Source organism: Podarcis gaigeae, assembly GCF_964106915.1.
Source record: "Podarcis gaigeae genome assembly, chromosome: 2".
Classification (NCBI taxonomy): Eukaryota; Metazoa; Chordata; class Lepidosauria; order Squamata; family Lacertidae; genus Podarcis; species Podarcis gaigeae.
Window position 1 is genome coordinate 120,938,115 of NC_139679.1, and position 16,616 is coordinate 120,954,730.

General features: G+C 46.2%; 2 protein-coding genes across 3 annotated transcripts in view; one reads left to right on the forward strand and one right to left on the reverse strand.

The window, feature by feature from the left end:
* Positions 1 to 16,616, forward strand: part of LOC310837436 (uncharacterized protein) — a 103,154-nt gene that overhangs the window by 43,358 nt on the left and 43,180 nt on the right. The gene's annotated exons all lie outside the window — the stretch shown is intronic.
* On the reverse strand, positions 3,241 to 15,626 carry LOC310837343 (uncharacterized protein). Of its 2 annotated transcripts, none has more exons than XM_083723769.1 (8): positions 15,513 to 15,626; positions 14,808 to 14,884; positions 12,625 to 12,751; positions 9,966 to 10,046; positions 8,699 to 8,781; positions 7,624 to 7,750; positions 6,139 to 6,255; positions 3,241 to 5,890 (listed from the first exon to the last, which is right to left on the reverse strand). In XM_083723769.1, exons 1-8 carry the CDS (start codon positions 15,523 to 15,525, stop codon positions 4,338 to 4,340), a joined length of 2,178 nt encoding a protein of 725 aa, XP_083579895.1. In that variant the 5' UTR covers positions 15,526 to 15,626; the 3' UTR covers positions 3,241 to 4,337. The 2 variants fall into 2 exon arrangements, with proteins under 2 accessions (XP_083579895.1, XP_083579896.1); XM_083723770.1 differs by having other exon boundaries at positions 14,808 to 14,888; positions 15,513 to 15,616.

Below are 16,616 nucleotides of genomic sequence, written 5' to 3' on the forward strand. Positions count from 1 at the left end.
TCATAGTGGTGAGGAGGAATGGAAGTTCCCCCACAATATCTGCTTTATATACATTATTTTACACAATGGGCTGCACGTGATTGGCTAATTCCGGGATTCTCCTATAGGCCAATCAGGTTGTGGATTCACTTCCACCTGGAGCTGGATTGGGTCTGGAGCTGGATTGGGTGGCTCCTGCGGACCAATCCTGCTGCATTGTTCTAGGACCAATCAGACTGCTGCATTCTGAATCCTATTGTTCTAGGACCAATCAGACTGCTGCATTTTGGATCCTATTCAACTCAGTACATAACACTCACTTTGTTTACTTACCAGATTCACCACTGGACTTGGCTCTTAGTCATCAATAGGTAAGTGTTCCTTACCTAACGTTTGGGGCTGGGGTGCAACCTGCTACACCTAGATGCTGCCGGGGCCTAGCTCCAGGCAGCAGCCAGGCCTCCAGAGAGCTACTTTGCATCCCAAAATAATTTCGCAAGCCGGAACACCCAGTTCCTGGTTTAAAATGTGCATAACCTGGGGTGTTCTTAACCTGAGGTACTGTTAACAGGACGCCCCCTGCCACAACGTGGAACAAGATGGAAGCCCCGAACAAAAGAGCACCCAAACTTTTATTAGCTGCTAATCCCCATGTTAGGTAAAGGTAAAGGGACCCCTGACCATTAGGTCCAGTCGTGGCCAACTCTGGGATTGCAGATCTCATCTCGCTTTATTGGCCGAGGGAGCCAGCGTACAGCTTCCGGGTCATGTGGCCAGCATGACGAAGCCGCTTCTGGCAAACCAGAGCAGCGCACAGAAACGCTGTTTACCTTCCCACAGGAGCGGTACCTATTTATCGACTTGAACTTTGACATGCTTTCGAACTGCTAGGTTGGCAGGAGCAGGGACCGAGCAACGGGAGCTCACCCTGTCGCGGGGATTCGAACAGCCAACCTTCAGATAGGCAAGTCCTATGCTCTGTGGTTTAACCCACAGTGCCACCCATGTCCCTAATCCCCATGTTACACCCCCCCAAACTACATCTCTCATACATCATGGTTACATCATGAAAGGGGAGGTCTCATGGCAGTAATCTGAGCATCCTGGACCCTGCCCCATGGTTCTCCTTGCCCTCCACCAAACACCCATCAAGTGTAACAAGAGATATTTACATTTCCCTGTTTCCCAGCCAAGTTAATGACACCCTTTTGTCTTCATCTGGGTTTGTTATTTCTGGAATAGCTACCTGTCTGGCACTCAGGTATCAGGATGCCAGGAATTATCACTCAGGCAGAGGGGCTGCTGAGTAGCTGAGCTCACATGTCTATATGAAATTCTGAAGTTTTCCCCGTGAGCCAGTACATAGGTACATTTATCAGCGAATTCTTACATTTGGTATTGTGCAGCAGAGGCCCTTTGAATAGATAGGAAGAAACTGTGGTGAAGTGTTTTGTGGGGACAAATCACAAAAGTCACAAAAGTGATTGTGCTGATTTTGGTAGTGGGCTGCGTGTGTATGATATCTGCTGGAGGGGCAACTCCCCCCCAACCTATACAAAAAATTCCTGCAACAGTACCACTGTAAGGTAAAGGTACCTCTGACCATTAGGTCCAGTCGTAACCGACTCTGGGGTTGCAGCGCTCATCTCGCTCTATAGACCGAGGGAGCCAGCGTTTGTCCACAGACAGCTTCCAGGTCATGTGGCCAGCATGACTAAGCTGCTTCTGGTGAACCAGAGCAGCGCACAGAAACGCCGTTTACCTTCCCACTGGAGCGGTACCTATTTATCTACTTGCACTTTCACATGCTTTTGAACTGCTAGGTGAGCAGGAGCAGGGACCGAGCAACGGGAGCTCATCCCATTGCGGGGATTCGAACCACTGACCTTCCGACCGGCAAGCCCTAGGCTCTGTGGTTTAAACCACAGCGCCACCCGCGTCCCGCTGCAGTAGATTAGAAACAAATATAAACACACATCATAAAAACAGAAGAAACAACCTGCATAACTGAAGCAAGTTCATGCAGGAAGGCTATAAATTTTGTGAGAATCACAAGTGGGGAGAGCAGCTGTTGTGTTCAGGTCTTGCTTATGGGCTCCCCACTGAAGCACCAGGTTGGCCATTGTGAGAACAAATTCCTGGGCCAGGTGAGCCTTGAGACAGAGCCAGCAGAGTTCTTCCTACGTCCTTAAAAGCAGGTGAGAAATCTTACAAATGAAATAAGCCACTTCCCCTTTCAAACAAGGGGCAATTAATAAAGAAGCTGCTTTGTGGAGGAAGCTGAAAAAGCAGCAGCTGCATTGTTAAATAATCATAGAATCCTAGAGTTGGAAGAGACCACAAGGGCCATCGAGTCCAACCCCCTGCCAAGCAAGAAACACCATCAGAGCACTCCTGACATATGGTTGTCAAGCCTCTGCTTAAAGACCTCCAAAGAAGGAGACTCCACCACACTCCTTGGCAGCAAATTCCACTGTCAAACAGCTCTTACTGTCAGGAAGTTCTTCCTAATGTTTAGGTGGAATCTTCTTTCTTGTAGTTTGGAACCATTGCTCCGTGTCCGCTTCTCTGGAGCAGCAGAAAACAACCTTTCTCCCTCCTCTATGTGACATCCTTTTATATATTTGAACATGGCTATCATATCACCCCTTAACCTCCTCTTCTCCAGGCTAAACATGCCCAGCTCCCTTAGCCGTTCCTCATAAGGCATCGTTTCCAGGCCTTTGGCCATTTTGGTTGCCCTCCTCTGGACACGTTCCAGTTTGTCAGTGTCCTTCTTGAACTGTGGTGCCCAGAACTGGACACAGTACTCCAGGTGAGGTCTGACCAGAGCAGAATACAGTGGCACTATTACTTCCCTTGATCTAGATGCTATACTCCTATTGATGCAGCCCAGATTTGCATTGGCTTTTTTAGCTGCCGCGTCACACTGTTGGCTCATGTCAAATTTGTGGTCAACCAAGACTCCTAGATCCTTTTCACATGTACTGCTCTCAAGCCAGGTGTCACCCATCTTGTATTTGTGCCTCTCATTTTTTTTGCCCAAGTGCAATACTTTACATTTCTCCCTGTTAAAATTCATCTTGTTTGTTTTGGTCCAGTTCTCTAATCTGTCAAGGTCGTTTTGAAGTGTGATCCTGTCCTCTGGGATAAATAGATGTGTCTCCAGACCGCAGACAGGGTGCATATTCAAAACTTTGAAAGCTAGGATTTCTAATAAAGGGTGGGCGATTTCTTCTTTATCAGTGATCAGACACGCCATGAAAGCAAGTTCAGTTTTTATTTCAACAGCTGCAGTTGCATGAATCTCAAGCACTAAAAGAGTTGTAGCAAAAACCTATTGCTCATCAAGTTTGCCCTCCCCTTTCTTCTCATGGTCATGATCATCTTAATCTTTGATACTTTGAAATGGTTCTTTGATGGACCTTCAAGCAATGCATTGACTCTGGCTGATGCTTTTTCCATACTCCATACCATGGGTAGGCAAACTAAGGCCTGGGGGCCGGATCCGGCCAATCACCTTCTAAATCTGGCCCGCGGACGGTCCGGGAATCAGCATGTTTTTACATGAGTAGAATGTGTCCTTTTATTTAAAATGCATCTCTGGGTTATTTGTGGGGCATAAGAATTCGTTCAACCCCCCATATATAGTTTGGCCCCCCACAAGGTCTGAGGGACAGTGGACTGGTCCCCTGCTGAAAAAGTTTGCTGACCCCTGCTCCATACATTTCCATAGCGCCCCCCATGGGCTTTTTCGGGTACAGTAAGGTGTTGACTAAAGCTTTTTCCACACACTGAAAATATTTCAACCTGTTGTGAGTTTCTTTTGTGTTTTTTATATATGTAGGAAGTGCTCCTTTTATCACCAAAGCACTTTCCACCTTCCACAATGAAAAAAAGTTCCTCCACCCTGCCATACGGTCACAATCTGAACGACTGGCATCATAGTTGTGAAACTTTATTAACAATTCTGAAAAGACTGGGCACTAGAATATACACCGAAACCATCACTCCCCGCTGTAGATTATCTTACATGAACAGCTCCCCACTACACGTTAAGAGTTCCAAAACAAAGCAAGAAAGTCGTACGAGGGTTTTTCCAGCGTTCTCCAAAATTGTTCCAGTTTAAAAATTGCTTTAGCCTCCCTTCAGAGGACAGCCTGCTCAGAGCCTCATCAGAATCCTCTTAAAACAAGATACATAGAGAACGGCCACCACTTTGCCTCCAACGTTTGACAACAACAAGGCAGAGGATGAAGGCAAGAGGCAGATTTTGTTACTAGCAAACACAGAAAGCTGCAAACCCGTGGGACTAAACAGCACCTAACCAAGAGTCAAATGGTTGCATTGTTCATCTTTTAAATGAAACATAGGAGTTTGTCATCAAAATCTGTCTCCTTGCCAGATGGACAGAATATAGGCAATACACCATCGTCTTGGTTTTGAAGCAAAGGGCCATATATCCAAAGTTGTCCTGTGTGGCTTCCTTGATACGAAGAAACATCTGAGCTCTTCTTGAAGCTTTTTCCATACGGAAGACATTCGTACGGTTTCTTCTCTGTGTGAATTCTCTGATGTGTGCTAAGGCTCGTGCTCTGGCTGAAGCTTTTCCCACACTGCAGACACTGGTAAGGTTTCTCCCCTGTGTGAGTTCTCTGATGGGCACAAAGGTGGGCTTTCTGACTGAAGCCCTTCCCACACTCCGCACATTTGAAGGGCTTTTCCCCGGTGTGAGTTCTCTGATGTGAAGTAAGGCTTGAGCTGACGCTGAAGTTCTTCCCACACTCACCGCATCTGTATGGCTTCTCCCCCGTGTGGATTCTCTGATGAGTAGTGAGCGTCTTGCTGTTGCCGAAGCTCTTTCCGCACTCCAGGCAAGTATATGGTTTCACGCCACTGTGGACTCTTTGATGGGCAGTGAGACTTATGCTCTGGCTGAAGCTCTTTCCGCACTCCATGCACCTAAATGGCTTTTCCCCTGTGTGCGTTCTCTGGTGTGAGGTAAGATTTGAGCTGTGATTGAAGCTCTTTCCACACTCAGGGCATTTATACGGTTTCTCCCCTGTGTGAGTTCTCTCATGTAAAGTAAGGCTTGAGCTAGCACTGAAGCTCTTTCCACACGCCATGCATTTATATGGTTTCACTCCCGTGTGGGTTCTCTGATGACAACTAAGGTTTGAGCTAACACTGAAGCTCTTTCCACACTCCAGGCATTTATATGGTTTCTCCCCTGTGTGAGTTCTCTGATGGGCAGAAAGGTGGGTGCTCCGACTGAAGCTCTTTCCACACTCCAGGCACTGAAATGGCTTTTCCCCTGTGTGAGTTCTTCGGTGAGTATTCAGGATGCTACTGTAGCTGAAGCTCTTTCCACACTCCAGGCATTTATATGGTTTCTCTCCTGTGTGAGTTCTTTGATGATTATTCAGTGTTTTGCTGTCGCTGAAGCTCTTTCCACACTCAAGGCATTGGTAAGGTTTTTCCCCTGTGTGGATTCTCTGATGTCTAATAAGTGTTCCTCTCTCACTGAAGCTCTTTCCACATTCAGAGCACTGATAAGGTTTTTCTCCTGTGTGGCTTCTTTTATGTCTAGTAAGTTTTCCGCTACCACTGAAGCTCTTTCCGCACTCCAGGCATTGATATGGTTTTTCTCCTGTGTGGGTTCTGCAATGTTTATTCAAGCTCGATTCATCTTTGAAAGACTTCCCACACACTGGGCACTTCTTCCCCATGCGAGGTAGATATACGCTCAGGATTTCATGAAAATCATCATGCAAAGAAGGAGAAGATTCATTTCCCTCAAGATACGTAGGTCCCCTTCGCGTCCCAAAGGCCTCTGTTGCTGCTTCCTGCTTAGCTGTTTCCAACGACGCCACAGATTGCTCCTTATAATTCTCAAAGCCAAGTCCATCCTCTGTTTGGGAAAAGGAAACGAAAAAAAGAAAACATGATTGGGCTTCAAGGCAGAAACTGAGGACTAGCTGCTTTTGTTATTTCACAATCTCCAAAATCCTTCCCTTTACGCACCGTGCTAGGTTATCTTTTGCATTTGCCAATATCTGAGAGAATCGCACAAATTCATTTCTGGATGATTCCTTCACTCAATTTCACCGGGCACAGATCTCTCTTTCTCAAATTGGTATTTTTCATCTGAGGACCTACCAGTCAATTTTTCCTGGAAAAACCACTCTTCCTTCTTTGCAGGCTCCTCCCAGGCCAGCAGTTCTTCCTTTCCTTCCAGCCAGGAGACGAGGTCAGATTTGGGCATCAGAGGACCTTCTTCATGGGATTAAGAAAAGAGAGAGAAAACAAATATTTATGGCACTTGTGACCTGCGCGTCCAGAAATCCCAGACCACGTGGCCTGTTTTGTACCTTCATCCCACCCCAAAGGGCAAATGGAATGAAGACAATGGATTTTTAAAAAGGAAGAAACAAGTGGACCGGGTATCAGGAGGGGAAAGGGCACAGCTATGTGGTAGGGCATCTGCCTTGCTGTCAAAGAGCGAGCCAGCAGTAAATCACACTGTTCCAAGTAGGAGTTAACACTTTATTAGCAAAGACACAATCACCACAGATTTGGCTGAGTGTCAGGCCTAATGAGCAGAGCACCTCCTTCCTGGTGGTCTTCCTCCATGGAAATCAGTTGCCGAGACTAAAGTCCCTGCCTCCCCACAGCCATCTGTGTCTCCTCCTCTCTGGGGCTTTCCCCCAGCAATCAGAGACTGAACCTGTGTGCAGCCAGGGAGTCATTTTGGACTCACAGCTGTCCATGGAGGCGCAGGTCAATTCTGTGTCCAGAGCAGCTGTCTACCAGCTCCATCTGGTATGCAGGCTGAGACCCTACCTGCCCGTGGACTGTCTTGCCAGAGTGGTGCATGCTCTGGTTATCTCCTGCTTGGACTACTGCAATGTGCTCTACGTGGGGCTACCTTTGAAGGTGACCCGGAAACTGCAACTGATCCAGAATGTGGCAGCTGGACTGGTGACTGGGAGTGGCAGCCGAGACCATATAACACCGGTCCTGAAAGACCTACATTGGCTTCCAGTGCATTTCTGAGCACAATTCAAAGTGTTGGTGCTGACCTTTGAAGCCCTAAACGGCCTCAGCTCAGTATACCTGAAGGAGCGTCTCCACCCCCATCGTTCAGCCCGGACACTGAGGTCCAGCACCGAGGGCCTTCTGGTGGTTCCCTCGCTGCGAGAAGTGAAGCTACAGGGAACCAGGCAGAGGGCCTTCTCGGTAGTGGCTCCCGCCCTGTGGAATGCTCTCCCACCAGATCTCAAAGAGAAAAATAACTACCAAACTTTTAGAAGACATCTGAAGGCAGCCCTGTTTAGGGAAGCTTTTAATGTTTAATAGGTTATTGTATTTTAGTGTTTTGTTAGATGCCGCCCAGAGTGGCTGGGGAAACCCAGCCAGATGGGTGGGGTATAAATAAATTATTATTATTATTATTATTATTATTATTATTATTATTATACACTCTGCTAATAGCGTGCCCTGGCTTCTCAAGTCCAGGTCGCTGATTTACGTCGAAGCACGGGCCGATGGAAGGAGACGGCACAGCTGGGGCTTATCAGCTGGCCTCCCAGCCCTCTGTATGTCGACACCTTCCAACTCCATGTTTCCCCTTACAATCCTCACCCAGAGAGGCCACATTTCTGTAGTTCTCCAACATGACTTCTTTGTACAGCGCCCTTTGGTCTGGATCCAGCAGAGCCCACTCCTCTGCGGCGAAGGAGACACTCACTTCCTCAAAGGAGACCAAACCCTGGGAAAAGAAGGATGCGTTTTCTCAACAGCAGCAAACTGATTTGCCCTTAGCAAAAAGAAATAACCCAACTCAAACAAGAATCCATGCAGAGGCAGGAAGAAGAAATTGATTTGAGGACCCATCTACCCTACAAATCTGCCACACAGGATGCTGGCATCTGCTTGCCAGGATTTGTGCCAAGGGGCTACTGCCCTTCTCTTTGTGGCCTGCTCTGATTGGTTGGGCCACTCGCATAGCCCCGCCTCAGGAGCAAATGGGAGGAGCAACCAGGGTGGATTTGATTTAAATCAAATTGTTTAAAATGACGATTTAAATCACTAGCCAGTAAGACTTGATTTAAATCATTTTTTTACAGAAAGACTCATTCTTGCTGGTATAATCTTAATATTTACAACCAGATAAAGGTTTAACTTTTGGAATAATAAATTTACAGGGTAGTTATTGCAGTTATATCTAAAATTACTGATTTGGTTATACTATTATACATAGATGATTATGAAATTATTGTGAGGTTTAATAAGTTAACTGTTCATATTTGGGCAACTTTTCTGCTGTATTTTATTGGAAGGAGAAAAATAATCATTTCCTAATAATCATTTCCTTAATAACAATTTATTTAACTAAAACAATAACATTATAGCATGTTTGTTAACTGATATGGTTAAACATTTTTTTTAAAAAAAAGCAGACTGAGTTTTAGCACACAAGAGAAATTTAAAACAAATCCTTATTTCCTGATGAATAGCCTTTGGACTATAATGCAACTTAAATAGAAAACTATATTTAGAAAGACTTTTCCTCCAATAGCATTTTATTTTAAAAATCCAATTAAAATAAAAAAAAATCTGATTTAAATCTGATTTTTTAAAAAAGTCATTTATTTTTACCCTGGGAGCAGCCTTTTCCTGGATCGCCTCTGCCACAGATAGGAGGAGCTTTGCTTACCTGAGATATGGGCAGAACAGCTCTTTCCACCCGGTGACAAAGAGGCGAGAGCCTTGAGCACGTCATGGAAGTTTCCCCTCCACCTGCACAGGCAACGAGAGAAAAAAGATGGCAGGGTAATATTTTCCATGCCGTTTCCTTGCATGGCAACCACGTCATCCTGCTTGACTTCGGAGATGCAAGCCACGATTCTGGGTTCAATTCGCAGTTCATGGAATCGTAGCCTTGTGGAGATGGAAGGGACTCAAATGGGCATCTAGGTCCAACCCTCTGCAATGCTGACCCCTTGATTTTGTGAGGAATCAAAGTGGGTGAAGAAAGGTCCCCCTGACCATTAGGTCCAGTCGTGGCGGACTCTGGGGTTGCGGCGCTCATCTCGCTTTACTGGCTGAGGGAGCCGGCGTACAGCTTCCAGGTCATGTGGCCAGCATGACTAAGCTGCTTCTGGAGAACCAGAGCAGTGCATGGAAATGCCCTTTACCTTCCCGCTGGAGCGGTACCTATTTATCTACTTGCACTTGACGTGCTTTCGAACTGCTAGGTTGGAAGGAGCAGGGACCGAGCAACAGGAGCTCACTCTGTTGCAGGGATTCGAACCGCCGACCTTCTGATCGGCAAGTCCTGGGCTCTGTGGTTTAGACCACAGCACCACCGGCGTCCCATGTCAAGGCATCTAGCCTCAGGCTATTCTGAGCAGTGGGTTTTTTTTGGGGGGGGGTGCAGGGTACGCACACCACTAAGCATTTTGTGAATCTAAAAAAAAAAAGTTTCTTCTCTAGCACGGCGAATCGTCAGGTCTGATGCTACCCCCGATGGCGGCCTTATTTCCTGTCACAGTGTTTCCTGAGTCTCAGGCGGAAGCGAGCGTTTAATGTGTGAAGCAGTGTGGAATGTGGATGCATTGTGGTGTGTTACTGATGAAAATTTGGCCTCATTGAAGGGCGGTATTTCAATATGACTAGGAAAAGCAGCAAGCAGAGGAATCGGGAAGATGTTAGTGCACACAACCTCATGCCAATGTGGATGTGTTACTGTGAGCTGTCAGCTGTGTAATATGAGGTAATGCATGTTCTTTGTGCTTTTGTCCACTTACTGTGTTTATTTCCCCCAATTTGAACTATAAAATGGTGATTTTCTTGAGTCAAAATGAGAGTACCCCCTAAACATTTTTTAAAGAAAAAAACCACACAATCTCTGGGTAACACAAAACAAGACCACAGAGACCAGGCAAGGTAACAACCGTGCCCCAGATCACCCTCACACTTACCTGCCAGTTGCTCCGGGTCAAATTGTTCTCCCTCTCCTTCCAGCCAGCTGATGAGAAGAGGTTGAAGAATCAGAGGCCCATCTTGAATGGAAGAAGAAGAAGAAAATATTTTTTTCCTTCTAGGAGTCCAGAATTTCAGACTAGACTGGTTCTGTTACCGGCCCCCTAAGACAGAGGTAGTGCCATCATTGGATACAGGGAAATGATGGGAAGCACCAGTGGGTTAACCCCCTAAGGGAAGAAGGCTCAGAGCCCAGGGATTGGTGGTGGGACGACGATGGGTGGTCCGAGGGAGAAGACTGGGAGGAGAAGGTGTCGGAAGCTGGAGAGGTGACAGGGTTTAGTGAGCAGGAGGAGGCTGTGGCAGAGAGCAGTCCAGAAGCAGAAGATGGAGCAGGAAGGGAGGGAATCATAGGAACAGGACTACCTAAATTGTATAGAAATCTATTTATGTATTCTACTACAGCAGCAAGAATGTTACTTGCCCCAAAGTGGAAAGAAGCAGAAGTCCCAGTAAAGGAAGAATGGATACAAAAACTCAGGGAACATGCAGAAATGGTGAAATATACTGGAAGAATAAGAAATCAAGATAACAAACTTTTTATAAAAGAATGGAAATGGTTTACTGAATATTTACAAATAAACTGTAAACAGATAAAAACATTAGAGGGATTAATGTAATAACCAATAAATCCAATTCCCTTTGACTTCTCTCCCCTCCTTTCTGCAGTTAGTTATTTTATATCTTTTTATTACTGCATAGCCAATTCAAATCTATTTTCTAATTTCCCCTTATGCTCTCCCTAGTTATCTCTTACTGTGCGTGTTTACATCAATCCGGACTGCACAAAGATCAAACTTATCCATTCTTAAGGAAATCAGCCCTGAGTGGTCACTGGAAGGACAGATCCTGAAGCTGAGGCTCCAATACTTTGGCCACTTCATGAGAAGATGAAATTCCCTGGAAAAGACCCTGATGTTGGGAAAGATGGAGGGCACAAGGAGAAGGGGATGACAGAGGACGAGATGGTTGGATGGTGTTCTCGAAGCTACCAGCATGAGTTTGACCAAACTGCAGGAGGCAGTGGAAGACAGGAGTGCCTGGCGTGCTCTGGTCCAGGGGGTCACGAAGAGTCGGACACGACTAAACGACTAAACAACAACAACAATGGTGGGAATAATTGGATGCAGCCTGGCTGACTCCCTCCTGTGCACAGAATGAGTGTTAAGGGGTCTGAAAGAGTATTCCCCTTTCCTTCTAGGGCTCAAAAATACAAATATCATTGACTGGGAAGAAAACCTGCTTCTTTAAACTGTGCAATGTATTCTGTCAATTTGTTATTGCAATGTGTTTGATGGGGGAAGTCTTCTCTCTGGTCAGGTGCAAGTCGGTTTAACTGTCACTGTGGGAACTTTGATGGACAGCTGAGGAGGGGCTGGAGTGATGTGCAGTCTGATTGGCGGTTGCTGGTTTAGAATTCTTAGTGAGACGCTGTGTGTGGTTTCCAGGAACTGACGGAGGCCAGAAACCCTGTTTAAGAAAGCTGGAGCCAGTTGGTTCACACCAGGTGCAAGAAGGCTGATGAACAGCAGGTGGAGTCACTTCGCCTTCAGGCTGCTGCTCAGCAGGTGAAGCCGACTCCTGGCCCATGACAACACGGAAGTTAGCTCTTGATTAGAAGAAAAAAAGTCTGTGCAGGCCTAGTGAGCAGAGCAACTATTTTCGGTAGGTCTTGCCCCTATGAGGCAGTTGAGGAGATTGAATGTTCCCGCCTTCCCACAGCTGCCTGAATCTCCTTTGGCCCCAGGTTCTTCCCAAGCAATAGGAGACTACGCGGATGCGACTGTCTCTGCTCCTCCCTCTTCATACCTCTTCTTGTCATGGGAGTCCAGTGGGGAGGGGAGCTTATAATGGCAGAAGTGGGAGACACCCTGCCTTCTTCACCAGCCTGACCCATCTGTTTCTCTCGGTCTCCCTCCATTCCTTTTTTTATTATTTAGTTTTTTTTAATATATATTTTCAAATTTATACATTTCATTAGTTTTACAATCAATTTAACATTTCAAAATTTGACTTCCTTCCCCCTCTTTCTGCGGTTCCTTAAATTCATTTTTTCTATTCTCTGCATATCCAAATTCATTTAACTTGCTCATTTATTTATCCACCAGTGTTTTTATCTGTTTACAATTTATCTATAAATATTCAACAAACCTTTTCCGTTCTTTTATAACAAGTTTGTTATCTTGATTTCTTATTCTTCCGGTAAGTTTTGCCATTTCTGCATATTCCCTGCTGGGACTTCTGTTTCTTTCCACTTTTGGGCAAGCAACTTTCTTGCTGCTGTAGTAGCATACATAAATAGATTTCTATGCAATTTAGGTAGTTCCAGTGATTTCCAGCTGTGGGGAAAAAGAAGCCCAGCTCCCCAGTCCTGCAGAGCTCTAGTCTCTTGTGACAGAGCGTTCCACCAAGTCGGGACCAGTACTGAAAAGGCCCTGGCCCTAGTTGAGACCAATCTAACCACCTTGCGACCTGGGACCTCCAAGATGTTGTCATTTGTGGACCTTAAGGTCCTCCGCGGGGCATGCCAGGAGAGGCGGTCCCGTAGGTACGTGGGTCCTAGGCCGCAAGAAAGGCAACGGGGAGGGGGGTGCTTACCCAAAGAGGCCACCTCCCCATAATTCTCCAGCATGACTTCCCTGTACAGAGCCCTCTGGGCTGGATCTAGCAGAGTCCACTCGTCCTTGGAGAAATGCACAGCCACCTCCTCAAAGGTCGCAGGAGCCTAAAGTGGAAAAGAAGGTATGTCTCGTCACACACACAAACACAGGCAGTCGGGCAGGTGAGCAGACGTGACCTGGCCAAAGGCCCGTCTAGTCCAGCATCCTGTTCTCTCAGTGGCCAACCAGATGTGTGTAGGAAGCGGGACCTGAATGCAGATTCACTTGGATTCCTGGAAACTGGGATTCAGGAGCAGAGGGAAAGCGCTGTTGCACTCAGGTCCTGATTCTGGGCTTTCCCTCAAGACATCTGGTTGGCCGCTGTAGGAGTGATATATTGGACTAGAGGGGCCTGATCCAGCAGGTCCCTTAAGTTATTCATAGAATCATAGAATCTTTGGACTGGAAGGGACCCCGAGGGTCATCTAGTCCAACCCCCTGCATTGCAGGAATCTCAGCTAAAGCATCCAGGACAGCTGGCCAGCCAACCTCTGCTTAAAAACCTCCAAGGAAGGAGAGTCGGAAGAGAGGGGAAGCAATGCAGGCAATTCAAAAGATACTACAGTGGTACTTCAGTTCTCAAACGCCTTGGTACTCAAACAACTTGGAACCCGAACACTGCAAACACGGAAGTAAGTGTTTCGGTTTGCGAACTTTTTTCGGAGGCCGAAGATGCTCCGTTTTGAGTGTTACGCTTCTGATTTGAGTGCCACACTTCCGTTTTGGGTTTTATGCTTCCATTTTGAGTGTTATGCTGAGGTCTGCCTGTTTTTGCGTTTTTGCTGCTCTTTTTTGTTTGTTTTTATGACTGTGTGGAACCCAGTTCAGCTACTGATTGATTGATTGTGTGACTGCAGTACACTGTTTACTGCTTTCATTTTATGGATCAATGTTCTCGTTAGATAGTAAAATTCATGTTAAATTGCTGTTTTAGAGGTTGTATTTAAAAGTCTGGAACAGATTAATCCATTTTGCATTACTTTCTATGGGAAAGCGCGCCTTGGTTTTGGAACGCTCTGGTTTTGGAACGGACTTCTGGAATGCATTCAGTTTGAGAACCAAGGAACCACTGTATACACTGTGCAATTAAGCTGCAACTGGTTCAAATTAGCGTTCTGTTTTTCTACCCTTGTTTGAACTGATCCTGCTAACTAGTCCTAGGTACGATTTCATCTTGCCTCACTTATCCACGTAGAAGCAGAAACCATTTATTGTGCAAAAGGAGTTGATGGGAGTCCTATCCGTCACTGTGTCTGAAATGCAATCGTTTTTAATTGTTTAATAGGAAATTCTCCAGAAATTGTTTCTGTTGGATGTTTTTACTGTGAAATTGCATCATTTCTTTAGACTGTTTGCATGCCACTTTATCAGTCGTCTGATGCAGCAAGACTAAAACATGAACTTAAACTATACAATCAGGAGTTCAATTTAAAAAAAAAACCTGCCAAAATAAAAAAGTATTCAGTTAAGTGCCAAAACCTTAACAGGGAAGGAGTTCAACTCTGTCCTCAACTGCAAGGGATTTCCACAAGATTGGGCCTGTAATTCTGGTGCATCCGAGCCACACATCTGAGTCAGGGGGAAAACCCCAGTGACTCCCCTGAAGACTTCAGTGGTCAAGCAGAGATATAAGGGATAAAGCAGCCTTTGAGGGCCTTGTAAATTAATGACAAAAACCTTGTACGCGGCCTGGCAATGTATGGTCCGTTTTTGAGCAAAACTGCCCAGGATTTACACTGGGCAGCCTTGACATCTTCCTGCCACAGAAGGCAAGAGGAGGAGAGGGAGGTTTTGATGAAAATAAGAATAACAATAATGATTCGGGTTTCTTTTCTTTACTTTTGTTTTGCTGTGGTTCAAAAGGACCAGGTGAGCAAACTAGTGGAATTCACTAGTGCCTTCCAACTGGGGCAACCCAGTCAGATGGGCAGGGTAATAATAATAATAATGATAATAATGATAATAATAATGATAAAATGAGGAGGAGGAGAAGGAGGAGACCAGGACATTCGGCAACCATAGTACTCAAGGGAAGGGCATGTGCTTTAAATGCATGGGCAAGGGTCTTCAGAGATGCATCCCATAAAAGTAAGCCCACAAAGGGCCCCCCCAATCTCTTACTTGAGCGGGCTGCGTAGAGTCTCTTCCCATTTCACTGTAAAGAGGAGACCCAGAAGGTGTTGCTGGAGCTTTTTCTGCTGCCTGGAAAGGAGACAAAGAAGGATGAAGGGGATAGTTGTTTTAATCCTGTGTGTCTGTTTCCGTTGGAAGTCCCGGGTGTGAAAAAAACAGCTTTCCTCTGCAGCACCTACAGAGATTGGACAGAGCTCAGACGGAGATAAGAACATCTTGCAATGCAATCAATGTATTTTGGGGCGGAAAGGGGCCTCTTTGCAACTGGATAATCCTTTTTTTTTTGCAAGGCGGCGACGTAATTTCTTCTTTTTTCTCCTCCGCCCATGCTGCTTCCTCTGCAATCAGAGGGTCTCCCCATCTCCCATGGGAGATGAAATTGCTGGATTGGTGGTTGTGGGAGAAAAGCGGGTCACAGAATCGTAGAGCTGGAAGGGGTCCGCAGGGTCATCTAGCCCAACCCCCTTGCAATGCAGGAATCTGCAGGGATCGAACCTGCGGTCTGCCAGCTCCATGCTCTAACCGGCTGAGCTACCCTAACCTCTGGGTTGCAGAGGTCAGAACCGCCCCCCCCCCCCCGTTTTTGTTTTTATTTTTGGCTTGGGTGTGTGTGATTTCAATAGGAAGGAAATTTTATGTCCCACCCCCAGAAAAGAAAGGCCAATTCTTGCCCCCCCCCCCCATGCAGGATACCTGCCCGCACCATGTCTTCCTCCTGGCCAAGGAATGTCACCAGGCCTCTTCCCTCCTTGCCTGGAAGGTCCAGGGAATGGGGGCTCCCTATTGTCTTCCCCCACCTCCACCTCACTTTCAGAACTTCCTGCCTCTCTAGGAAACCTCTGGAGGACCAGGCTGCCTCTCTCTCTATCCCTCCCTCCCTCCCTCCCCTGCCTGCCAACTGCTTTGCAATTATTGCACCTGAAGCATCATTTCTCTGCTGGGTCCTCCTCAGTTTTTCTCCCCTGAGAAAACGGTGAAAGAGGCCACCTAGAAGCCCTTCTTTCCCCCCCCTTCCCTTACAACCAGAGAGATTTTTTTTTCTATTTGATTTTCCAAATTAATATTTACATTCACATAATAGCATAATATATAAGAACAAGATTCCAGAGAATCCCTTGGACTTCCCTCCTCCCCTTTGTGGGTCTTATTGTTAATCCTTTCCTTCTGCATCTTTTATATTAACCCACATTTTTATATCTCCATTATGTGCATAGTTCATTGTTGCATTACAAGTGTTATACCAACCCACAGAGATAATTTGTTGTTTCTGCATAACGGTCAGGGGTCCCTTTACCTTTACTTTATAGTCTTATACACGGGAAAATACAGTATTTCAGGCACAAAAGTTGTTGAGTTCCCCCTCCCCAAGTTGTTTTTTTGTGTGTTTTTGAGCTATTTTAAAGAAATTTCACCAAAATCTACACTTCCGACATTGGTTGCTGGATTCCCCCGGACATTAAAGTGATTTCCGCCGGGGTACTGTTTCCGACAGCCAAATCCCAGCAGCGTCTGGGAAATTCTGGACGTATGACAACCCTAAACCAAGTCCCCCTCTCTCTGATGCGGCCCAAAGGACAGCAGAGCAATATTTTGGCACCAGCTTGGCTGCAGAAGTTTCCGGAAGGAGGTGCTCAAGGCGCCATCCAACTGTCTTAGGGACTCTACTCCAAATTTCTGTATGATTTACTCTGTAGCTTTTCTTCTCCCAAATATATCCCGCAAGGCAGTGGAGGTTTAGGATCAGTGTTTTCCTTCTCCTAGATGGACTCCCTTCCCAGGTGGAGGAGCCCCAGCTGC

What these genes read in the sequence shown, in the direction of transcription:
- LOC310837343 (XM_083723769.1), bottom strand. An exon ending in TGGGGAGGTGGCCTCTTTGG is followed by an intron (nt 10,047 to 12,624) that starts GTAAGCACCCCC and finishes CTTCCATTCAAG; the next exon opens with ATGGGCCTCTGATTCTTCAA. An exon ending in TGACCCGGAGCAACTGGCAG is followed by an intron (nt 8,782 to 9,965) that starts GTAAGTGTGAGG and finishes TTGCCTGTGCAG; the next exon opens with GTGGAGGGGAAACTTCCATG.